A 26,150-nucleotide genomic window follows, 5' to 3' on the forward strand; every position below is an offset into this window, starting at 1 on the left:
ATATGTACAGAAATCAAAAAGGATGTGGGCAACGTTTGTTACTTAATGCAATACTTAATTTTTTTATCACATGCTCAATTCTACCAGATGAATTGGAATAACATAGGTGGAAATGTAACTTGGTCTCCAAAGAGAGGTTCAGTTGACTCTAGGCATTTGAACTATTAGTTAAGCTAATTCTAAGCTAATCATCGAGAAATAGAACTTCTCTGAAGAAAACTACTCTGATTGCCTCTTAAATAGGAGAGTGTTCCATAAAATAGGGTACCTCGTCACTCTTACCTGCAACACTTGACATTCTTGAAGTATTTTGTGAGCTGCTGGACTTGCTGCGATTCTGGTTTTTTTTCTTATGGTTAGCAGCTCGGACAGATCGAAAAAGGACTTCGCTTGCTTTAAAGAAGGCAACCATGAATGGTTGCTTTGACTGAGGACCATGCCTGCCTATAAGACCAGCTGCTTTCACACTGATACTGCGACCTACAAAATGAAGAGATATAAAATTAGCTACCCTTAAACAAAATCCACTTGGATAATATTCTAGATAAGGTGTGGGTCTATAGAATAGCATATTTTGTTGATATTACAGTACCAGAAGTATGTAATGTCTCTGCTATAGTTCCACATTATTATGGTGACAAAGACATTAGCCAAGCAAAAAAACTCAGATCATCCTGTTTTTAGAAACGGGGGAAAATACATTGAGAATTCTGTATGCCCAAAATGCCCCCAAGAGAAATAAGAAATGGAGGTAGTGTATATATTTACATTTCAAGACATAAATAATTCCCAGGCATTACTCATTTTTGTCAGGGCTCTGAAGTTCAAGTACAGCTGAGGCCTCAGTCTTTCAAGGAATAATATATAATAGAGGGTGAAATATGACATGATTGACTCTGATTTTAATCCCAAGGGATGTGCATATTTCTTTATTATATTTGTTTAGTTGAGACTGAATAGTCACTTTGTTGGATTAGAGACTCCCCTCCTGGGCATGGGGGGCAGAGGGGGAGGGGTGGAAGTGTGGAGTATCAGAAGAAAAAGTTGAAAAGGGAAAGTCCGAATTAGACGATGAAGTTGCATCCATCTGAATGTTTGAACAAACAACCCCCAGGCTCTTAAGAAAATTTATTCTGGCAACTTGAAGAGTTGTGTGTCTCTCCATATTATGCATAACCTTCAGAAAGTGAGACAGTGCCATATGAAGCTATGCAGCTGTACATGGAGAAGAATTACCACGGGCCAGACTTTAAATAGTAGTGTGTTAGTAAAGAAATGCTGAACTGAGCTCTTCTAGGAGGAGCAATTCACAGTAGAATTCTTCTGAACTATTACTAGATTGAAGAAAGGACAACTATGGATGAAAAAGCCTATGCCTTTTCAACTACGTCATGCTCTCAAGCTTCTTCTTAATTGGGTATGTCTAGTTCAATGAAAAGAAGGACTGGGGTGAGATGATAGCAGTGTTCCAATATCTAAGGAACTGCCACAAAGAAGTGGGGTTTAACCTACTTTCCAAAGCACCTGAAGGCAGGATAAGAAGCAATGGATGGAACATAATCAAGGAAAGAACCAGCCTAGAACTAAGGAGAAATTTCCTGACAGTGAGAACAATTAATCAGTGGAAGAACATGCCTCCAGAAATTGTGGGTGCTCCAACACTGGAGGTTTTTAAGAAAAGATCAGACAACCATTTGTCTGAAATGGTATAGTGTTTCCTGCTTAAGCAGGAAGTTGGACTAGAAGTCCTCCAAGGTCCCTTCCAACTCCATTATTCTGCTGTTCTGTTCTGTTGTTCTGTTATTTTGTTCTTGCTACAGAAAGAACTAATCATCCTAGGAGCAAGACTTATTCAACTTAGCCCTATGCTTCCCTTTTTAAAGGCAGATTTATGGTGGCTCTTTGCCAGGGCTTGTATGCTTGAGAGAAACGTTTATCATGGGCATCAATGAAAGAGGCAGTTTGATTTGCGGTTAAAGCAGTTTCCATTCTACTTCCACTGTAACAAATGCATTAATTCAGTTCTTTCCTGGCAATCTTTTTGCAGGGAGACAGAGAGAGATTAGAAGTCTCAGCCAAATACCATACCTTGAATTGACCCACTTCAGTATATAAACACTTTTACAGTGTGTTTATTCAGATGTAGCACTTTAAATTGGGTTAAGATGTATAGTATCTAATGACAGAGAACTGGAAAAGATTTTTTTTAATGAAAATTAAACTTAGGAGCAGAATAACTGAGTGCATATGCAGACAATTGTTAATTTGAGGGAATAAGGGAAATTCTGCAAACGATGGAAGATAAAGGTTGGTGTGCGGGACAGTGTGCTGGATGCTTAGACACTGAATAATTACATTCATTTTTGGCTACTTCCCTCCATTTTTGTTTTCTTTTGGTGCAGGTCCAGTTTTAAAAAGTCATCATTGGTACACTGGTCCACACACATTTCCATACAGAAAACCAGTGGAAAACTACACTGTGATTAGTCAGTGGCATTCTTATTAGTAAAACAATTTTGAGTTCTAGGAATCCACAGATGAAGGGTTGCCTAACACTGCTGTAAAAAAAATCAACATCTTCCTGGAAGAGTTCTTAGAAAATAGAGTAAATATATGAAAAATTTTAAATACTCTAAATTTATTGAAGTATATATTGTGGGATAAGCAAAAATAAGGAATAAAAAGCCTTTAATGTAATGTAAACTTCCTTTAAAATAATACTGGATTAGCAATAGGATAACAACAAAGATACTACAAGTAATCATTTACATAAATCCTTGAGATACGTAGACTCTTAAAGAGCCACTCTTAAAGAGCCACTCAACATAAAGTAATTTATATGGCTATCTTGTGTTTACTTGTCTTTTGAAAAGCCAAGTTAGACAGAGATATTTTTTTAAAAATTCCTCACTTTACAATTATATCCAAGTCTTTTATTTTAATTTTGAATGTGCATTTCTATGAATGTGGGAAGAAATCCCGACAACTGTAGATATGATCTGAAAGTAAAAGATTTGAGCAATCTAACGAGAAATCAGAGTACAACTATAGATTGGGGGAGGGGCAACTATGGCCCCTTTATGGCCCGTGGACTTCAACTGAGCATACCTGGCTCAGGAATTCTGGGAGTTGAAGTCCACAGGTCATAAAAGGGCCCACCCGTACTATGGATGAGAGTACATTCAGAATCACACAACTTAGAATCAAAGCTTATAGCAAAACTAATCCAATTTAATCCAAAGTTATTTCAAAGATCTCAAAATTCCTCCAAAATTATCTGTTTCATAATAGAAGCCTTTATTTATAGATTAAGGGCAGTTTCCAAAGAGCTGGGCAACTAGTACCATGTGCCCAAGGGATGTGCCCAAGGGAGATCCCTTCTTGTGTTCAAAGGATAGACTCTTGCACAGCAAATATCTTTGAGCCCAAGGTTTCTTTCAGAAGCATTTGTGATTAGGGAACCGTTATTCAGAAAGTTCAATTTCCTTCTGACCAAGAGCAAGTCCTTGGGCATAGCTAATGTAGGGATTCCAATCTCACTTTGCATAGTCCAGTCAATACACACCTTATTGTGGATTATTAGTCTACCTTTTTAAATGTATTCCTCAGTTGGTAGAGACTACTTATGGCTGAAAATCCAAGCTCCTGTTTAGTACAAGAATCCAAATTAAAGCACTGTTTACCGAAAGGTCCCCGATTTAGGACAGGAACACTTCAACCACCTGTATCTATGGTTGGAATTCCCCATTACAAAGAATTAGCACAACAAAAATAGTTATGTCTTGCACATTTGAGATGAAGTCCAGAAGAACAGGAGCTACTGATACAATCTATGGCTTCCCATGGCTGAAAAGCTCTTCAGATATTAAAAGCCAAAAACATGTAGATGAGCGGGAGGGGGAGGGGGAAGATTTTGTGGGACTTTGTGATCAGTGGAATAATTCTGGATTAAATATTTTAGTAGTTTTGCTGTAAGGTTTATCACTCCAAGTCGTATAATTCTGAATTTACTTTCATCTACAGTTGTTGGGATTTATTTCCACATACACAGACAAGCACATGCCTAAGTGAATATAGTAAAATGTATTCCACCTAAAGTAGGTGGAGGGACAGATTATAAATTTGTATCCCAAATTTCCATATGAAATTAGGACTGCATGAAACCATACCTCATTTCTATGCCTACCTCAAAGTCTCACACATGAACCCATACTGAGAATTAATTCACTTTGGATTTTTTTTTAAAAAAAGGAAGGCTAATCATAACGATTGCCAAAAGTGGATTTTTTTAAAAAATGAAGATTTTTTTTCCTCTCTGAAGTCAGAATTACATTATATTAATGTGATACGGTTTTTTTGTGGTTTTATCCGTACATGTTGACAATGATATTTCAAAAGCCACGTAATGTAATCTTTCTGAAAGATTTATGAACATTTCAGGATGTTTTACTGTACACATTGCTTCAGTACAGCAAGATATATTGTTAAAAACAAAAAAAATGCAATCATTTCACAAAATGTATTCTTGAAATATTAGAACCAACTTTTCAATATAATATGCTTCCACTGTGAATGAAGTGTTACAAGGTTTCTTGATTCTAGTTGGACTTCATTGTAATAATCATAAAAATATGACGGCACAGAGAATAAATATGATCCCTTCATAATTACCGTATTTTATTACAGAAACAAAAAGAGGTACAACTCTTTGAAATAGATATACTTTTTTCATATTTGAAAGGTTGCTCCCTTCTGTTTTAGAAGTGTTCTATCTCAGTATGGTCTTTTATCAAACACACTAAACTTTCTGGTGTATGGTATCAAATTAGGTCTCATATCCCCATAATTATTTGTTATATGGAATACAGCATTTTCATTCTGTCCTCTATATTCAGAAAATCGGAATATCTTGAGCTATGTCTTTGAATGTTTACACATGATTTTATATGCAGGTTGCTCAAGGGTGGGATTCAAATATGTGAACAATCGGTTCTCTGTGTGGATGCCACTTCTGGAAGTCCATTCCAAGCCTGGGCAACAAAAAAGTAGCTACCAGTTCTGCTGAACTGGCTGAATCCCACCACTGAGGTTGCTTTAAAAAAGTACTTGGGACCAGAATTTCCACTGCTAACCGATGCAGTTGTGAAGTAGATGCTATGCTGCTTAACAATGGTAATTCCAGTAGTCCCCAGGTATTGTTGTTAAGTGAATCACCATGGATTGTTAAGCAAGGACCTTACGTAATTACAATTTTCAACTACCTGCTAACTTCCCTATTGACTTTGCTTAGGGGAAGCTAGCAGAGAAGGTTGCAAATTGAAATCACATGATCACAGGACATTATGACGCCTGGAAATCTAGGCTAATCACATGATTGCAAGGGTGCTGCCATGGCCAGAATTTTGAGGATTGATCGTAAGTACCAGTCTTTCAGCGTGCTTGCAAATTCAAACTGAATGAGTGGTTGCTAAATGAGGACCACATGTAGAGTCAGAAATATATTTAACAGGGCTGGAAAGTAATTTGGTATGTCTAATAAATGAGAAAGATAGAATGCCAACTTGGTAGGATACAGTGAATAGACTCAAAATGTTGCATACATTGATAGTTTTTTTTTTAAAAAAACACCATAAGATTAATTATTAGTATGCAGAAATAGAAAACTATAAACCAAATAAAACAAACAACAAGACTCAGCTGTCAGACTTAACAATCCACAAATGTCCTAAGATGGTGCCTTGCACATAAATCACTACTGAGTGAGAGGCCAGAGGGAAAACTAAAAACTCATAGTAAGAACATTCCCCAGGGAAACTGATACAATTTTAGCTATTTTCCCCCTAGTGACTTATAGTATTTTCATCACTTAGCCATCATTGAAGTGATGTAAAGCCTGTCCTCATGAATCTTATTTTTGAGAGATAGAAATGGAAAGATTGTAGAAGATACCAAAAGTCACTTATCTGAAATGACCATCCTGACAATCTTAAATTCCCATGTCATAAATACGGGTCACATACTTTGAAACTCAGAGCCAAATCTGATCCAACCAGCTAATATCTATAATTAGATGTAGTTTTCCTTTTATTGTTTGCTTTAAGGTGAAGGATTAGTGGGGGATGGACCAAGAGGAGGAACATTTAGACTGGATCTCTAGGAAGAATTACTTCTTCTTCCAAATACTATTTTCCCAATGAATGCCCTACCTTTCCTATCCACCCAGAGCAACTTTTATGGTGAGATGGGTGGAAAATAAAATAAAATAATAAAATAAAATAAAATAATAAAATAAAATAAAATAAAATAAAATAAAATAAAATAAAATAAAATAAAATAAAATAAAATAAAAAATAAAAGCTTTTACACCCAGGAAAATCATACCAATACATGTGAGATTCTCATTATAAAAACATAGTGATTTTTATAAGAAAATAATAGGGACAGCCTAGCTCCTCAACAACCACCAAGCTCATAATCAGATTCCTGTCTATCCCTTGCATCCTTTTAGAAAAATGTGTACATTTCTCACTGCCTAATTTCCTTTGGGTCCTGGCTATACAAATTGGTGCCTACAGCTATTTTAAGAAATAAATCCATTATTAACTATTAGAAATTAATCTAACATTTGAATGTGTTTAATCCTACAATCTAGGAGGAAATGGAAACAGAAAATGAGAACAAAAATCAGATTTCATTTTTTTAAAAAACCATTCATTACAGCATGGGTGCTAAAACAAGGGACCATATCAAAATAATACAAGAGGTTTCTTAAGATGGTTTCTATATCTGCATACATTTTAACACTTCCATTCATTAGCTGATCTCTCACCTTCTGTGTCAATTGGATGTGATGGTTTCTCCTGTAAAATCACAACTGCCTTCAGCCTAAAATGTAAACTATAACAGAACCCACCCAGTAGACCACTACAAAGATATATGCAGAGAATTAGAAAATGCCTGATCCTTTCTTAATTTAGCACAGCCCTAGGGAAACAATGTTATATGCTGACATACTCCATATGTGTTATGTTGCTCTTTAGACCTACAATTGAATATAAAATAGCAGAAAATCAGCCATATTTCATGCAGAAATGATGCCTATGATACCAAATTACATTTTCAAAGGAAAAAATGGATTTCATCATGATGTTGCCTCTTTGTTTTTTTTTCATCAAGAAGGAAATGCAAAATTATGATGAGCAGGTATGTTTTTCATCTTGCAGTTTTATTTTCTATATTTTTCCGACATATTGCAATTTAAACAATCTTTTTTTATCCCGTCAAGCTCTTTTAAAATTAAAAATCACAGACCCATTGGAGATCAAAAAAGAACATATTTTAATTCAACGAGAAGCTTCAATCCATCCTCATAATCAACTAAGTAGAATAAGGTCTAGGGCAGGGGAGTCAAACTGCCGGCCCACGGGCCAGTTGCATCATGTGGAGGCTGTACCCACCCCAGCTCCGTCAATGCGAAAACAGTCACACCTGTAATCTAGACACACCCGTGGTCTAGGGCAGAGGTCTCCAACCTTTTGGGCACCAGGGACTGGTTCCGTGGTTTTGTGTGCTGCCTGCATCCCATGGATGGGGCTTTGCTTCTTTGTGTGGACTGGTTGCTGGCATGCCACAGCCCAGTACCGGTCCACGGCCCAGGGGTTGGGGACTCCTGATCTAGGGTGTTGGGAGCATTAAAGCTAGGCTAGAGAAACAGTTCCTGGGTTTTGTTATTGGCACATTGCAAGTTAATCAGAATTATATACTAGTATGGCAAACCAAAGCTCAGATTACATTGTATGGAGCCTGAGTACATGCTTGTGCAAATGAGCATTATGTAATTTTGTATACGTTAGACATATCTCAGTAGAATCTGGTTCTGTGTTTCTTATGTAATGTTATTTTCATCACTAATAGAAAGTTTGTTTATCAATTCATTTTTCTTAAATATTTACACCTACTTATTATCCTACAGGTCGCAGGATCTGCTTTAATCCGTAGATCACACAGGATAAAACACTCATATGAAACAAAAATGATTGTTTAAAAGATTAAAATAGCAATAGCCATAATATAATAATAGACAATTTTAGAAGGACCAATGGCCAGACTATTCTGAATGCTTGAGTAAAACCAAGTATTTCCCTGGTGCTAAAAACCAAGCAAATTTAATATCACTTCTTCCTTCCATCAGCAACCCAAGTGGTTTGCCCATGACAATGAAATAAATGACTCTGCCCATAAACCTAGATTCTTTTCCTTCTGCCCATAGCACTATCTAGGCCAAGGGTGTCCAGCCTTGGCAACTTTAAAGCCTGTGGACTGGCTGGCTGGGGAATTCTGGGAGTTGAAGTCCACTGATCTTAAAGTTGCTGAAGTTGGACATCTCCAATTTAGGCCCACGTATGTCATGTCGGTGATAAAATGAGGCAGCATCTTGGTAATCATGGAGCCTGGGAAGTCCTAAACCTAGCATTGAAAAGGGCCCCATATGTATGTTAAATTCTCCAAAATCACCATTCTGGAATTTTCTACTACTGACACCACTTCAGCTAGCCCAGGGGTAGGCAACCTCAGCTCTTTTATGACTCATGGACTTCAACTCCCAAAATTCCTCAGTCAGCATAGCTGACTGAGGAATTCTGGGAGTTGAAGTCCATGAGTTATAAAAGAGCCGAGGTTGCCTACCCCTGAGCTAGCCTGACTACAGAGAACAGCATTAAATATAAAGGTTGCTATACCATCAACATCTTTTTCCTGTCTCTTGGGCTTAATACCAGGAATGCACCCATGTGTAATAGTATTTTCATAGCACCCACAGATTCTATTCAATGGATGTCATTGATCAAAATGTTCCCACAGAGGATCCAAACTGTTTTTGAGTTTTGTGCAATTTGTGTGCATGTGGCTCAGTGGGTTAGGACGCTGAGCTTGTCGATCAGAAGGTCAGCAGTTTGGCGGGTCGAATCCCGAGTGCCGCGTAACAGAGTGAGCACCTGTTACTCGTCCCAGCTTCTGCCAACCTAGCAGTTTGAAAGTACGTAAAAATGCAAGTAGAAAAATAGGGACCACTACGGTGGGAAGGTAACAGCGTTCCGTGTGCCTTTGGCACCTAGTCATGCCAGCCACATGACCACGGAGACGTCCTCGGACAAGCGCTGGCTCTTCGGCTTTGAAACGGAGATGAGCACCGGCCCCTAGAGTTGGAAACGACTAGCACGCATGTGCAGGGGAACCTTTACCTTTACTTCAAACAGCATAATAATTCCAAAAAGATTCTTGTGAAATGTGACACATACATATAACTTACCATCTGCCATCTCTGCACAGAGCTGCAAACCTAAATTATTCTGTGGGTCAATCACCCAGTGGTTACTGGTGACAGTGATATCAAACACAAGCCAGCCAATATGAGGAGCTTGAGCTCGTTTTGTATCTAATAGGAACAGGTCCGCATCCCTAGTGTGGAAACAATGAGTAAATAAAAATGCATCATAATTATGTCATTGCAATTAACTTTGGCAGTAAAACATTGATTCTGGCTGTGGCACAGCAAGGTAGACAATGTACGTGCACATGACTTCACATGTTGGAAAGGAAAGGCAGTGATCCATAAACTAATTTAATTCTAGCTCTTCAAATTAATTTCTCCAAAATAATTTTCTGTTGGCATTAATAATCTGGACATTTATAATTTTTATTTTTATTTTCTATAGGTTTGATATACTATGTGATTTCACCTCCCACAGTTCAATTCTATGAGCATGTAAGTGTTGCAGATGTAACAGAAATTCCAATAGTTGCATGCAAAGTATAGACAATAATGAGAAAACATGTAAAGATTAGGCTTTAGAATAGACTGATAGTATTTTGAAGTATTTTTTCACAATTTGTGCATGGGGAGGGAAAGCTATATATTACTTTGATTTTCTGAAGAATTCTATGAAAACCAGACCAAAAATTCATACGTTCTAAATATTTTAAAAGGAAAAATATTGTGAAACTTGTTTCGGTGGCTTGAATATTTTAGATATGTAATTCACAGATCTTTTTGCAAAGCAAGTCCAAGATTATGACTTTACCCACTTCTTCCTAATGGAATATTTGCATTAAAAATTACTCATGTTGAGGACCATGGATGTAGTAAATCTCATCTTAAAGTTCATTCATGGCTTCATATCCCAACTCAAACACAAGAGTCCTATATACTGCATATAGATTAGCAAAGTAAATGTAGCTCTTGGTTCTCTAAAAATAAATACAGCTGAGCCATATAGTATATCCCTTGTTGCAGCTAAATTAAACTTGGCTTGCTTTATTCATGGTTCAGGGCAGCAAGTATTTCTCAAAACTAGTCCTGTAAATTGTGCATGCAATCCTTGCATTTGCTCATCTATAATGATTAACTTAACTAATCGTTTACATGATGAAATTGGAAAATTGGATACCTGTGAATTTTCCTTCTGGCAATCTCACTGGACAGCAGGACAAGAGATGAGTTGTTCAACCTTCCAACCACTAGGAGAAAAAGACTCCAGGGAGAGGCTGAAAACAGACATGCCGGTATTAGGAACCACCGCTCTGTTCTCCATCCAAACCAATATCCTATTTTCTTTTTCCAGACGTGTGGGGTTGGGTGGATGGAGTGGCCAAGATAGTTTGCAGAGATGATGATAGAGGCTTTGATCGGGGCTGACCTGAATTTACACACTATGTAGATGTTTAGAAGAATAAATGTTCCATGTCAGTTGGATCATTCCCCTATGGAGGAGGTAAGCTGAATCACATGCTCTCTTCTACAATGCTGTCTTTAACAGCACCCCCTATTTGATCAGCTGTCCAGACTAAACTTTGTAAAGATAAAGAGCTCTGCTAAGGAAGAACTGAGCAGGGGCTGAAGTTACTCATCAGTTATGAACCGCTGAAAGGACAGGCACACAAAAGGGAACCTCAGCACAATCTCCCTCAATTGGTAGATTTTGGAATCTATCAGATCCAGCTGCGGCGTTAGATCTTCTATATCCTTTTCTGTCATCTAATGTCTAGATATTTGTACCCTACATCTAGTACAGTTAGTCCTCGACTTAGAACCATTTGTTCATGACCAGTTTTCACACTTATGGCCAATGCAGCATCCCCAACAGCCACATGATCAAACTTTGCACGTTTGGCAACCAGTACTGTATGTATTTACGACGGTTCCTTAGGACTGTCATTTGCAACTTTCTTAGGGAGTTTCTGACAAGCAAAGACAATAGGGGAAGCAGATTCTCTTAACGACTACGTGATTTACTTAATAACTTCAGTGATTCGCTTAACAACCATGGCAAAAAAAAGTAAAATAGGGCATTTACTCACTTAACAACTGTCTTGCTTGGGAATGGAAATGTTGGGCTCAATTGTGGTTGTAAGTAGAAGACTACCTGTAATGTCATCTATGGATCTGATTGTAGCAATGGTGCTTGTAAGAGGAATTTAACAGCTTTCCTGTGGGTGGTGTTTGCTATCCGTTTACTATTTTTCAAACAATTTTACCCTACAGTTTTAGATATTCCTGTGAGAGAAAGGGGGCAAGAGAGAAGCAGGTTTCTAGCACCCTGAGCATAAGAATGAAATTCCAAGCCTCTTAATGAAAAAAACAAAACATGCAGAAACTCTTTGAAGTGGAGAAAACCCAACAAAGCACCTGAAGTAGGGAAAAGGAACATCTCATTAGCAGCTACCTGGAATGAGCAAAAAGCAAAGATAAGATGCCAACATGATTGAGAGGGGGGAAATAATTAAAAGTGAGTAATAGCTGAGAGTCAGATGCATGAAAGGCCAGAATATAAGGTGATGTAACAACCCACAAACCACACTAAAAACTTTAAATGGTCCTTCAAATTCTAAGTAGAGCATCTATATCTATAGTAGATCTACTCTGGAAGTCATAAAAAGTATTTGGGGGCTTTGTTGATAGGAATTGCTTAGCCAGGACAAGCCCTTTAAATAGCTACTGTGGTTATTATCTACTCTAGTTGTAAGTAAATAAAATGCCTACAAGTTGCTGCACTAAATTCTATCCCATTCAGAAGCCATTTTTTCCTTGAAAAATGAGCATCTTTATGATCTGATATTCTCTGCCACCATTTGATTTCAGACTTTTTTTTTCTTGCTCTTCCATATGAAGGGGAAAATCTCTCATCCAACAAGGACTAAATATGGCAGGACTAGACATAAGGCAAATAAAAGTACTTGCATATGTAAAGAGGGGATTCCTAACACAAGAATAGAATAGAATAGAATAGAATAGAATAGAATAGAATAGAATAGAATAGAATAGAATAGAATAGAATAGAATAGAATAGAATAGAATAGAATAGAATAGAATAGAATAGAATAGAATAGAATCTGGAAGATACTTTGGAGGTCTTCCAGTCCAGCCCCCACTCAAACAGGAGAACCTATACCATCTCAGACAAATGACTGTCCAGTCTCTTCTTAAAAGCCTCCAGCGATGGAGTGATTTCTGAAGGCAAGCTGTTCCACTGGTTAATTGTCCTCACTGTTAGGAACTTTCTCCTTAATTACAGGTTGCTTCTCTCTATAATCAGTTTCCAACCATTGTTTCTTGTCTTGCCCTCTGGTACTTTGGAGAATAATTTCACCCCCTCTTCTTTGTGGCAGCCTTTCAAATACTGGAATAGGCAAAGGCTATATTCAATTCACAGAAAAACAACACCAATAGCTAAATGAATAGGATGGACTTCTTTCTACTTCAGAGATCTTAAAGGAAAATTCACAGGTAAAACCATTTTTCATTCATCTTAAGGCATCTTTGATATACAAGGTAAATATTTTTATGGCGTGGACTCTTGGTGGAGAATCAGAGCTGAGTTTCAGACTGAAACAATGTTCATACTGACAATGGTCGACATCCATTAGAGACAGAATGGCCATTCTTATCTATATGAGCCTGAGCGCTAAATCTGTGTTCTCTTTCTATACTTCTTTTTATTTCTGTCTGCTCTTAACTGTTCTTTTTTTTCCTGCCTAAATGGTTGAAGGATCAACATTGTCAGCTGTTTGAAAACACCTATATACCACTGCTTCCATGCACCTACACAATAGTCTTCTCTAAAAAATCTTCATCTGTTGCCTCCCAGACATTACATTCTGCAATGTAAAAATCTTTCATTTTTCCTAATAGAAATATATCAAGAGGAGCATGCACAAAATCCAACATACTAAATTAAAAGATGAAGGATACAATAATGGAAGACAAAACACAGTTCTCAGGCAAAGGAATACCACAAAAAAAAATATCCAAGGAATATAGTAGCATGTGATTTATCTCTTTAATTATTTTTCTAGACAGAGTTCATAGGGAATGGGGAGTGAGATCTGCAAAAGGACTGTATCCTTTTAAATTATAATACAAATATTTTGGTGGCTTCAGAATTTCAGAAGCATGCTTCTCTCTTTAACATTCCATTCCATTCATATGATAAGCAAATGCTGAGTATCTTTTGGTCAGAGTGCATGGTTTGGGCTAAAATCAACACCTGACATCCTTGTACAAGGACCAGAATCTGAGTGTCTGGGAAATGCTCTCAATCAAGGCCCAACTTGGGACTTTTTCCTACTTTCTGTCCACCCATTTTGGGTAGTTGTCCTCCAAGGGTTACAAAGCATAGCAGTAACATGGCAAAACCAAGGTCAGTGCAACAAAATGTGTAAACCTTGGAGAGGCTTAATGCATGTATGTTCTTTTACTTAAAAAACACATTGTCACCAAATCCAAACAAAATCCAAAAATTACCTTTGCTACTATAATCTGCAAGAATACCAGCAACAGCTGTGTAAAACAACTCAGCTAGCTATCCTGAGTTATTTATTGAACAGCCAGCTCAAGCAAAACATTTCAAACCACCTTCAACTGTTTTTTTTTAACTTCCAAGCCACTTTGTTGGATAGTTTCATTCCTTAACAGAAATAAAACAATCCCTTGTTTCTAAATTGGAAGAATTAATTTGAAGTACAACTGGAAGAAAAAGTGACCTGTTTGGATATTCCTTGATGATCTGATAAATGCTAATCTTAATTGTTTCATTCTCAAATCGACTGTAACTCCGATCCTTGTAAATCCGAAATTCTGCTGCTGTCACTGCTTCTCCATGAGGGATCTGAGTCAAATCAAATCGGAATTCTTTGTAGTGCCGTCTTTGGTGAGAAAAATCCTTGTCTCTTTCCACTATGAAAATAAAATGAAATGAAAAGGTTAGACATCCGCATGTCATGTTAATGCAGCACTCATTACAGGTTTTAATTTAAACTATGAGACATTCAACAAGCTAGAAGTCACAAGGTCAATGGGGACAGAGCCCGCAACAACTCAGAAAGGAAATCATTCTGCAAAAAGAACAAAAACTAGACTATATATTTAAAAGTAATAAAGCTGTGGGCAAAAAAAGAATCTCCACATGTTAGAAAAGAATTATGAAATTGGGTTGGTTCATCTTTCTATATGAGCAGGAATTACTAGCAGATGATCTTGGCATGGATGCTTGGACAGCCTTTGAGGAAACGAAGCTGGCCAGGCCTTGGCTGAAGTCATAATATATTACATGGATACTTGTTCCATTCTCATGCAGTGGTATTCGTATTCCCAGCTACACTTGCTCTGCAAATGAAACCATACTGTAAACCTTGTTTGCATAACTACTATCTACAGCAGGATGCTCATTAGACAAAAATATTAGTCACGAACTCTCTGAATTGTTTTGAAGAAGTAATTCTTGCTGCATCTGTTGTTTATCATAATGGCAGGACTGGTGACTCATTTACAGGAGGAGTGGTTAACCTGAGGTCCCCAAACCATCTGGGGCCTCTAAGCCTCTTTTCTGTTTTCAGTGCTGACCACTGACCGCAATTGCTGGAAATTGGAAATTGTGAGGTGCAAAATACATAAAAATAGTCATTTATACCCCCCCAAACAAGGCTTAATATAGTTTTAAAATAATAAAAAAACACATTCCACCCACTTTGCTCTGAATCCTGGCTCTACCCATTCTCTCGTCAAGAATTAAATCCTTATTCCTAACACCCTGGGTATTAATGGATGTGGGATTGTGAATGCAATGCCTAATTAATCCATATACATAACACTTCACAAATGTCACTGCTTTGTATTAAGAGAGATACGAGGTCTTGGTGCAGCTTACTTAAATCTCTACATCCCCTGCAGAAGCAGGAAAGTAAACCAAGCACTTTTAGGTGGTGGAGGTTACTGTAAGCTGACAGAGAACAAAGCACACATGTTTACAGCTTCAAACCAATGAAATGATGGTATATTTTCATGAAATACTTGGGTTATCTGACAAGCAGAGGTCAGAGGTTCCAAGAGTTTTGTCTTGAAATTACTAAGTGCTCTTCAGCTGGCTGATAATTGAAAGCAGAGGCTGGAAATATCCAAGGAGGTAGGTGATAGATAAGTCACAGATAAATGGAAAGACTCTAGTTCTTATACCCTCAAAGGGCAGAGGCTCCAGGGATTCTCTGTTGTGTTACTGGGAACAACAGACTAAGGCATCAGTCATGGTACCTATTCCTATCTTTATCTTCTATCATTATCCAAGACTGGCTCTTCCCCGATCCCTTGGTTCTTCAGGCATCCATCCTCCCAAGGGTGCAGAAGAAAACCTGAACTTCCATAGAGGGTTAGAAAAAGGAATTCATCAGAATGAAAAAGTTATATGTTTATTTCACTCAGTATGGATGGTTCCCAAAAGTATGAGCTCTGAGTTTTATCTGTAACACTACAATAACCTGCAAACTAATAAAGGCACTAGAGCCCACCAGATTGAATCCCATTCTAGAACAGAATTATTTTTTTTATTAATCCTCTGATCCTGAACGCCACAATCTCATTTATATTGATTGCAACTACTTGCAATGCAAATTAGTCACAGCACATAGAAATTTATTTCCTAACTCTCCCCAAGACACATCTTTTACATGTTAATTTGAATTATCGTGAATTAACAGGATTAGGAGAAAAAAATAAAAACCTTTCTTCATATACCTGCTTTGAATCCAACAATCTCTGAAGGGAACATGGATGAGAAAGCAGTGTTTGAACTGTCGTGGAGTTTGCTGTTTAATCACATTTTTATGTTCCAAGTAAACACCTTGAATTATTTGGGGGGAAAAATAAAGCTGGGATAAAAATATCTAAGAATAAGTGCATGATCCATCAAAAGTAAACTCAAAATGCTTTTACAGCAATTGGGAATTTTGTTACGTACAATATAAACCAAGGGTCTCCACCTAAAGTAGCCATGAACGCTGGTATCAAAGTCTCCAGAGAGAAAATAGAGTAACCCAGAATGCCATCAAATATAAATTTATTTGAAAAAAGAAAACTATTGCAAAACAGTCGCAGGCAACATCCCATCCCCAACCTCAAAGTGGTCCCATGCCTCCAGAGAGCTCCACTCATCAAATGTATTTAATGCTGATAACAATATAACACATCTGCCGTTTCTGTTGGCCAAAACATCTCAGCCATCCTGACACAAGGCAGGGCCACAGCTATCCTAGCCCCATCCATTGAGGTAGCCCCTTTTCTTCCAATTACCAAAGTGGGCAGACCACAACATTGGTTCCAGTCACATTGGCACCTTGACACACAGCCACCCTCTGTCCTACTCTGCTTTGGTTCCAAATCATACCTTTCTCCTAGTCCAGGGGTAGGCTAAGGGACTTCAACTCCCAGAATTCCTGAGCCAGCATGGCTCAGCTTGGAAACTTCTCCCTTTCCCCTCAGCATGGCTGGCTCAGGAATTCTGGGAGTTGAAGTCCCCGAGTCATAAAAGAGCCAAGGTTGCCTACCTCTGTCCTAGTCCAATGGAGGAGCTAATGTGTCGAACTGAGATTGGCAAGCTGTCAGCTCACCTCATCGGCCACCCTTCCTCTGTAAGAAGGTACGTGAAGATTGCCTACAGCACTCTGACCCTTCCTCTCCAAAGCACCAGTGCAAGCTTTGAACAATGACTATGAGATTGTGAGCTTAAGGCCTCCGATATAAATTCTTTAAAACTCTTGAGGTTGGCTTGATGTAGCTTTGTTCTCTGGCATAGTTGCAACTATCAAAATCCACATCTGGATCAACCAGACAAAGTTGTAGTCCTCTATACTTTTGTAGCATGCCAGCAAGTGATTCTTCACTCCCCTGCATGCATTCCTAACAATACTGGAAAAATATTCTTCCTGGGAGGGTAGCTGATCATTGACCAAAACCTTTATTATTTGAACAGACAAGTGCCAAACAGGCAGGGCAAGATCATAATTACATTACTGGAGGAACTGAAGCAGAGGTTTTGACCTAGTCTGTCTTCTCTTGCTCCCTTGGTGTTTTAATGCTACCTGCAGCTGGACACAACCATTTCAGTGTGTTTACTCACAAAATATCAGCAGGAAATTACACTGCTCATGTCTGGCCGCATGCCACAGTTGTGCAATCTTGGGAGGCTCTAGTGGCTACAGTGATGGAAAAATAAGAAACTGAGTAAACCAAAACGCTTCCTATGTCTCCATCCCTAGTTAAGCTTTTGCTTGGAACGCTCTTCAAAATAAACATATATAGAACTCGGCTAAATCCGTATTTTAAAATGTTTATTAGTTGGTCGCTAAAATGAAACTAAGAGGGCCTATTAGTAAAATCAACCACCATAAGCTGTTTTACATTCAAGAAGTTTAAAACCTTCCACGATATTTTTAAATGGATATTAAAACTTTTATCTGTTTGCTTTCCAAGATTATTACTGCTGAAAAATGTATTGTTACATCCATGCCTTTGAGAAATTGTGCCATTAAAGGATATACATTTTTTACTAGTCAGAATGTATACTTCTGTGAAGAAGTTAAAACAGAGAATAGTTCCTACTGTTTTAAAATACCCCAAGACATGGTAGATAAATAGCTGCTAAACAAAATGACCCTTTGAACTCTCAGTTCATGTAACTTCATTGTATGCTTGTTCAGCTACTTAAAACCTGATCAACTGTGTGTATGCCCTGGGTTTCTTCTCTTAAATAATCCTTGACAGAGACTTATCTACACCCTGAGCATCATGAAGTCCTGGTGTTTTGTTTTTTTTACAAACTATCTTATTCTTAGTATTTTCTGATAATAGCTTGTGCTGGTGCTGCCTGTATTTTAATTTACTTTTTATTGCATTTTATTTATTAATTAAATTTATATGACATTCCTCTCACTATCAAGCGATTCTTGGTAGATTTCTTTCTTTCTTTATTCATGCATTCAAAAGAAAAAAAAGTCTAAAGATGCTAGACCCCAACAAAGAACAGAAATTCAGAGGCCACTAACCAAACAAGAGGCTCTCTTGATCATTCTTTCATGAAAATGTGTATGTATGTGTATAAAATAAGAAAACCATTTCACCCCCACAAAGTTAAGTAATTCTGACAAACATATTTGTAAAAATGTACTATTCATTTTATTTATAATCTTTTATATTTTCCAAATCCCACTAGTGTTGTGGATATTAAAACAAGCATTAATTTGCAGCAACCTGCTTGTTAACTTTTGAAATAAAGTTTTATTCTTGCTACTAAACTGGTCCCTCTTGCATCAAAACATGTCCTGGCAGCACCTTTTTTCTGTCTTCATGACATGGCCTCCAACTTGTCTCTAGACCATGGGTCTTCAAACTCGGCCCTTTTATGACTCATGGACTTCAACTCCCAGAATTTCTCAGCCAGGCATGCTGGCTGAGGAATTCTGGGAGTTGAAGTCCATGAGTCATAAAAGGGCCGAGTTTGAAGACCCCTGCTCTAGACCATCAGTGACAATCTTGAGCTATCCCTAGGTCTACCAATAATAAAGTTGTGTTTTTCTCCAAAAGCCAGCAGCTTCCCAAAGCAACCCCAGATGTGTAAAATCTGTTAATGCTTTGCCACACATTACACCAGTGGCAGAGTCACGTGACCAGCAGTAAGTAGGATCAGAACTGTGCTTATTGGCAATTTCAAAATGATGCAGGGAACCATCATTTTTGACGAGAGCCAGTTTGGTGCAGTGATGAAGGTACTGGCCTAGAAACCAGGAGACTGTAAGTTCTTAGGCATGAAAGCCAGCTAGATAACCTTGGGCCAGGTCCCTCTTAGTCAGCCCAACCCACCTCACGGGGATGTTTGCTTTGGGGGAAGTAGGAAGAAGAAGGAGTATTAGATATGTTCATTGCCTTGAGTTACTTATAAAATAATAAAGATAGGATAAAAATCTAATAAACCCTCCAAATCCTGGTTTGTCTCCCTAGTGTCCCTCTACTTCTGTGTTCCCACATCAAGGGTCAAGCAACCTTCTCCAGAGGCCATCCCATCACCGCCACTATTTTTTCTACCTTCTCCATCTCTTAGCTTGCATTTTTGCCTCCTGTTGTTGTGAGTGCTCCAACCCTGGAGGTTTTCAAAAACAGACTAGACAACCATTTGTGCAGGATGGTATAAGGTCTCCTGCCTTGAGCAGGGGATTGAACTAGACAACCTCTGAGGTCTCTCCCAGCCCTATGAATCTATGTTCTTGTTAGTGCTAGGCAGAGAACCTGTCACCAGTATGGTTACCTAAAGAGACAGTAAGCACTCTCCCTCCCTTGCATGGCTGTGTGAATATATTTCTGGTAGCGGCAATGAGCCCAATGAGTTTTAGGTGGTGGACCTCATCCAGCCCGCAGGTGATAGGTTGCTGACCCTGATCCTAAAGGGATAGTTACTGTAGCACATACAAGTGGTCACTCAACATCTCTGGGTCATTCAGCGGACTTGACTAGAAATGCTTTAACTTTATGGTCTTGACCAGTTTAAGAGACCAGTTTAACAGTGCATGATCTTACATAACTCTGTGAAAATTTGACTCTGTGCAATGATTCCCCAAGTGAAGCTTCAGTCTCTCTCTCTCTCTCTCTTGACCTGGAAACAAAAATGAATTGCCCTTTTTTTCCCCAGCAGAGGAACAACCTTATTTAATAGTCACATGATTATCGTTCATTCTCTTTTGTCTGAAAATGAACACCAGTCCACTCTCCCCAAAAGGGTGTGCACTACATGGGTTTGATGGGAAATCTGGAGGTCATGGTGCTTCAAAACACCAAGCAGCATCACACAGGGAAAGGATATTGTATACAGACCCAAGATGACTCCTTTGCAAACTTCATATAACCTTACTTTATTATTTTTTGAAAATTGAAATAACTTTGCTTAGTTGGCTCATATCTAGAATCTTGTAGCCAGACTTTTCCAGAACTCAAGAGTTCAACTCTCTGGCTATGGAGCCTGAGTTAATTTTGCATTGGATGTCGAATTAAATAGAAGCCCTTTGATTTCCTGCTAGTTTCTTAGGTCCTAAATGCACACAGATGTATGGGACGTGTAGCCCACTAGACCTGTTTTCCACCTTCAAAATGGAAAGTCCTCTAAAGAATTGAGCTAACACTACCTTTTCAGTCATGGAAACTTTGGGAAATTAATACCATACAGGTACAGAATACAGAATACAGTAAGAGGTCTGTTTCAAAGTGGAAAGACAAATTTTTCCACATTTCCTTCATATCCTGTTAGAAAGGCAGTCCTTTTCTCTAGGTTCTGATTAGTGGGAGCGTAAGGTGAATTCATAATTGTCCATAAGTTCAAATAAATTGTTCCGCCTACTTAAGAGTAAAACACAAGAGGCAAATCAAGCTATATTACATTGCTTGGGGCACAGCTGTATTTGACTTTAGTTGTGTCGACAGGAAAAGGGGCGCAATGAAACTATTTTAAAAAGCTGCAGAGGAACATGACAGATTCAAAGAGGTTGGAGATCAGTAAACTGCTCCTGATGCTCCCTGAAAAATTTCCCTACAAAAATGTCTAGAGACAATGAAAACTTTGAAACAGTGTATAATTTTGTTTTGGAAATAGCAGTTCAAATCACACTCCTAACTCTGCCCTTTGGGCTTCTGAGAGCCAAAATCTGCTCTGACTTACACATTTCCTCACTGGAAGTTTTGACACACATTCAAAACAGTGTGCAAGTTGTGACTCAGGTGTGAATGGACTCGGAAATTAGTCTTCAAAATCATCGCAGTCTCTGTCCCCGGCCGTTGCCATTTCTTCCAGTTTGCAACAGAAAGCCAGGAAGTATAATCAGAACTATCAACTTTGCTGAAACCAGCTACTGATGGGCTTTTGTCATCTCTAAACAATTTCTAATTCATTCCAACTAATTGTTAGAAGTAATACTTTTCAACATGGCTGCTGTTTGTTTTCTTCCCACCCACCCCTCCCTCATGCATTATTCCTTTTGTATGCTGCCTTTTTTGTTCCCCTGCAAGCTTGGGACAAGGATTTCATGTTTTATTAACAGACTTTTTTATTCTAAAGAATGACAGAAGTATTTAAGATGAATCGTGTCTACATAAAATAATCAACAGAATACAGTATTGTATATTTATCTATCATTTAATTAATTAAATTTTTTCTCATCTTTCCTATAAAATGGCTCAGGGTGGCATGTTCTATGCTAGAACTTGTAAAAGAAGCTAAAAAGATCAATATTTGCAACAAATTAGACATAGAATGGAAGCAGTTATTTGAATGGGTCATTTATAATTCCTGTTGGAATGCAGTTCATATCATTCATCCTTGGGCATATTATGTAGGATCAGTGGAATTGAGTTTAATAGACTGGAGTCTACTGAGCTCTGGTCTCCTTTAGATCATTAACAACAATCACTTTCTACAGAGAGTTCCAAATATGGGGGCAACAAGAGTTAAATTTTCCCAGAGTCACAAAGGCCATTAAGTTGTATTTTCACCATCTGGCACATTTTCTTTATTTATTCATCAGATCTATACCTACAACAATCAGCAAACTCTCAGCAGTTTGTAACAGTCATTCAGCAGTCAACAATTATAATAGAATGTATGTAGTTCTATTGCGGACGACAGAGAATGAGGTGGCTGGATGGAGTCACAGAAGCAGTAGGCGTGAGCTTAAATGGACTCCAGGAGATGGTAGAGGACAGGAAGGCCTGGAGGAACGTTGTCCATAGGGTCGCGATGGGTCGGACACGACTTCGCAGCTAACAACAACAGTTCTATTGCACTGATGCATTTTTAATTAAATTTAATTAAATGCTATGCTTCACTTTGGGAGGTTTTGAAAGCCAAGACTTCCATAGCATTGGTGTGAGAACCACAATCTCCCTCACCTTGTGAAAGTGGGGAACCAGTTGTAGTTTCTCATGGGGACAATACGTTGGATGGTTGGGACATATAAGATGTAATAGATAAAAAGAATGCATTCTAGTATACAGTACATGATAGGAGTGAGTTTTGGTTGATATCTGCTATGCAGGACTTACATTGTGGAAATGTCTTGTGTATTCTTAAAGCTAATATTATACATGGCAACTGGTAAATTGCAGGCTCAGAAGATAACTCTTGCCTTGCATTACTTCTCTACCTCCATGTCATACTATTAAAATAAATAAATGGTTCACGATATGAATATTTAATGAAAACATGATGCCCTTTTCTATCTTCCTGATTAGCCAATTCCTCAGCAGTGGAAAGCTAGCTTTAATTATGAGACAACCTTACAGGACATTTTTTTATGAGGCTATGAAGATCTTTTAATTATTTTTAAGATGCTGATCTTGGTAATACCTAATACACATAGTTGAAGTCATAGGGTTACTGCTATTTGGTGGTTGTTCCAGGAATGTTCCACTCACTTGGTTTCAGTTTACACTGAGTAGATACAACATGGATGTGACCCTTGCCCTCTTGAGAGCTGCCTCATTTATACATTTATAAACATCATAAAAAGCCAAAGCACATGGAATTTTTAATTTTTCTATTTAAGAAATGAAATACTTTCCTAGAAATATTTGGAGAGAAGTTGTTCCAGGTTGATGTTTACCATCTTAGTTCTTACTGGAAAGCCAGCTCATTGTAAAAGTATACGGCTCAAACATCTGAATATCTGCCTAGAGTAATGGTGCCTCACTTTCATTGATGTAAATGTATCTTTATAACTTATTGAATAAAGGCAGCCTTTTTATGCAGTGTTGGATGGAGTATTCAGTATTTGGTATATAACATTTACTCAGTATTCAGAATATAACATACTGAAAAATACTTAGAGAAAAAAAGAATGAGCATGTGTGTTGAGAGAGGAGAGTTCTTAATCCTCATTGTGATATAAAACTGAATACATTGTGTTTTCTTGGATGTGGAGTTTTACATTTTCCAATTAGGAACCCTAGCTCAGTTATACAACAGTTTGTATAAAGATTCCTAGGTCTAATATCTCACTGCCTAGTTTTCATCTCTAGTTTTTCGTTTTGTTTCCTTGAAAATCCAAACAGTTGGTAATGTGAATAGACTTTTCTTGGGGAAGACCTGAATCTACCCCATCATTTAGGACAAGAAGGCAGTGAAGGATTGAGAAGGAAAAGGACCCATCAGTGTTCTAACTGTCCCTCACCAATGACGACATCATCATCTGCACAGATATAACACAGCACAGGTACAGAATACTAGTAGCTCAGCTCGTGAAGCCTTGAAATTCTGCTGTCCAGTCTGAGTAGGCAATAGAGGACTATAAAGCTCAACAGCCTGTCCTAACAAAAAGCAAGAATTCTTGTTCCAGATGTATGCCCCTTAGAAGAAATATAATTTTACCATATGGTGATTATATTTCTTGATTAATGCTTTTGGAGACATTTTACCTTTCTTCCAAAACAAACAGAAACCCCTTTATTACCCTAGGAAAGTACTTCTCCTTTTCAACAACAAAACTGAAAACCACTCAATTGACTACTTCACTTTTCACTGAAATATCCAGGGTTCAAAGCTAAAGAAGTCCCTAAGACAAGAATTTAAATCTCTGTAACTCTTATTATTAGCTTTCACTTCTCCATCATGAATATTTTCGTAAAAACTCTCTCATTTAAGAATGGCAGAAGACAATGCAATTAAATTAACAGCAGGGGTCAGATCGTCAGGAGATAAAAATAGACTTAAAATGAGATCAGGATTTTAATGAATGCAGAGCACTGACTTATCAAAACCCAAGCAGACTAATTATTTAAAGTTAATCTTTAAGAACATGGTATAGAGAAACAGTTGCTTCCAAAGATGTTGATCGAGACAGAAACTCGGATCAATACTGCTTTTCCCAAGTAATACCTTACTTGCTAATGATGAAAGTTCCATTGCCTTTTATTCATACATATATACATGCCCATACAATCTTCCACTTGCATACAAAAAACTCAAGACACACAAACACACACATATACACACACCACAGACACACATGAACCCACACACACATTTGGGAAGGTTACAAAATTAAACACAAGACTAACAGTGACATTTTAAGAAACCTCTGACTTGGCATGAGGGCCAACCACAGCTATGGCTGAAAGGTCCTTGTGTCAGCTTTGCCCAGAAATGATTTTGATCATCAGCCAAAACCAAACTTGGCCCCACAACCACCACTCCACCAAAACAAACAAAATAGTTGTCAGTTCTGACAGGTTTGCCTGATGTGCTCCGGTGTTTTATCGAATCCTTCTTCACAGACTGTTATGGGGAACCCCCACAGCTTGCTGAACAACATATGAACTTGAAGGGCAAGTTAGCTCTCATAAATTGGACTCTGAACAAGGACCTTCCTTGTTGGAAGTGACCCCTTTTCCCCCTCTCTTCTGATCTTAGCTTCTCTTTGTACATCACAGCAACCATCCTCATCCCTTAACCTGTGGTTTCCAGAGAGCAACTCCTTGATGGCCAAGCACATTAGTAGCTACTTTGTGTTCTCCATGCACATCCACACCTTGGGACGGGAAAGGATCTTGCTCTAAACTTCAATGGCTGGGTTGAAAGGATTTGCCTATGAAGCTGTAGTAAGGTTCTCACTCCAATACTTTTTACCTCTTTTAAAAATAATTTAATTAAGAAGGGAAAAAAACTATAGCTGGAATGAGGCAAGGTTTAAGCAGAAATCTCATCTCGCTTTCTAAAAATGCCTCTGGATGCCAAATGGCCCCTATAAATTTTGGTAGAAAACAAACATTTGAGAAACTGAGAGGGTGTCCTGCAGCAAAGAAAGATGTATCAGTAGCATTCAGTAAACTAGTGCTTTGCAACTGAGGGTGTCTTCTGATTTTAAAAAATGCTCACAACAGGTTCTCCCAACTCCTGATATGCAACTTCTCTCAAAAGTTGTAGACTTCTGGTGTAAACCAGTGAAATAACCATCTTACGTTAGTCATTACTAGCTTGTTCCATTACGTTCAGTCCTAAGAATATCTAAATCTGAATCCAATTCTTTGGTTACTTAAAGATTAAATAATAATTAGCCATTATAAGAATTCCACAAGCTCGCTAATTAAGGGCAGATGCTACTATAACCTACCAAAACTCTTTCTGACTCTGTAATTTAGCACAAAGGGGAAGGGGAGGAGAACACTTAACAAGACTTAAAAACAATGAAGACAGAAGGGTTATATATTTTAAAAAATCAAAAAAATAATTTTATTGGCTGATCTGAGATTTGTTTGTCAAAGTAAAACTTATAAAAAATGTAAGTGATAACCACATAAATATTACCACTCTATCTCCTAATTCACATATAATCCTAAACTGCAGTAAATATTACCACTCTATCTCCTAATTCACATATAATCCTAAACTGCAATAAGATTTGCTTTTGTGATTTTAGTAAGGCCTTAAAAGGTGGCAATATTTGACTACCCTTGATTAGATTTTGGGTCACTAAACAAGATTCATCCTTCTGAATACACTAGATTTATCACTGTACCATCAGCTAGTTGCTTGTGAGTGTGGAGGGATTAATATAGATCAAACAGCATGTACTCTATTTTCACATAATCCCATTTCAGATGCAATTACAGAAACAATTTGTGCATGACAATTGAGCAGTTAGTAGTAACAATTAAGGTTTGCATTGAAGATATCACAAGTATCAACTATGAGGCCAAGACTAAAAAGACATTACTTCTCTGGTTTGCCACCTTGAATGATTTCATTAGCAGGCATAAAACATTATGCTTTTCATGCTAATAAAAAAGCCAGTCA

The 26,150-nt window shown here is 37.9% G+C and overlaps 1 protein-coding gene across 1 annotated transcript in view; it reads right to left on the reverse strand.

Moving 5' to 3' along the window:
* Positions 1-26,150, reverse strand: part of BMP5 (bone morphogenetic protein 5) — a gene marked incomplete at its 5' end in the record, with an annotated part of 45,608 nt that overhangs the window by 9,832 nt on the left and 9,626 nt on the right. Inside the window, 3 exons of the mRNA XM_081327189.1 lie at positions 283-480; positions 9,308-9,456; positions 14,038-14,230. Of these exons, the coding sequence (XP_081183315.1) occupies positions 283-480; positions 9,308-9,456; positions 14,038-14,230 (540 nt within the window). The remainder of the gene's footprint in view (positions 1-282; positions 481-9,307; positions 9,457-14,037; positions 14,231-26,150) is intronic.

Source organism: Vipera berus (assembly GCF_964194415.1).
Source record: "Vipera berus genome assembly, chromosome: 1".
Classification (NCBI taxonomy): domain Eukaryota; kingdom Metazoa; phylum Chordata; class Lepidosauria; order Squamata; family Viperidae; genus Vipera; species Vipera berus.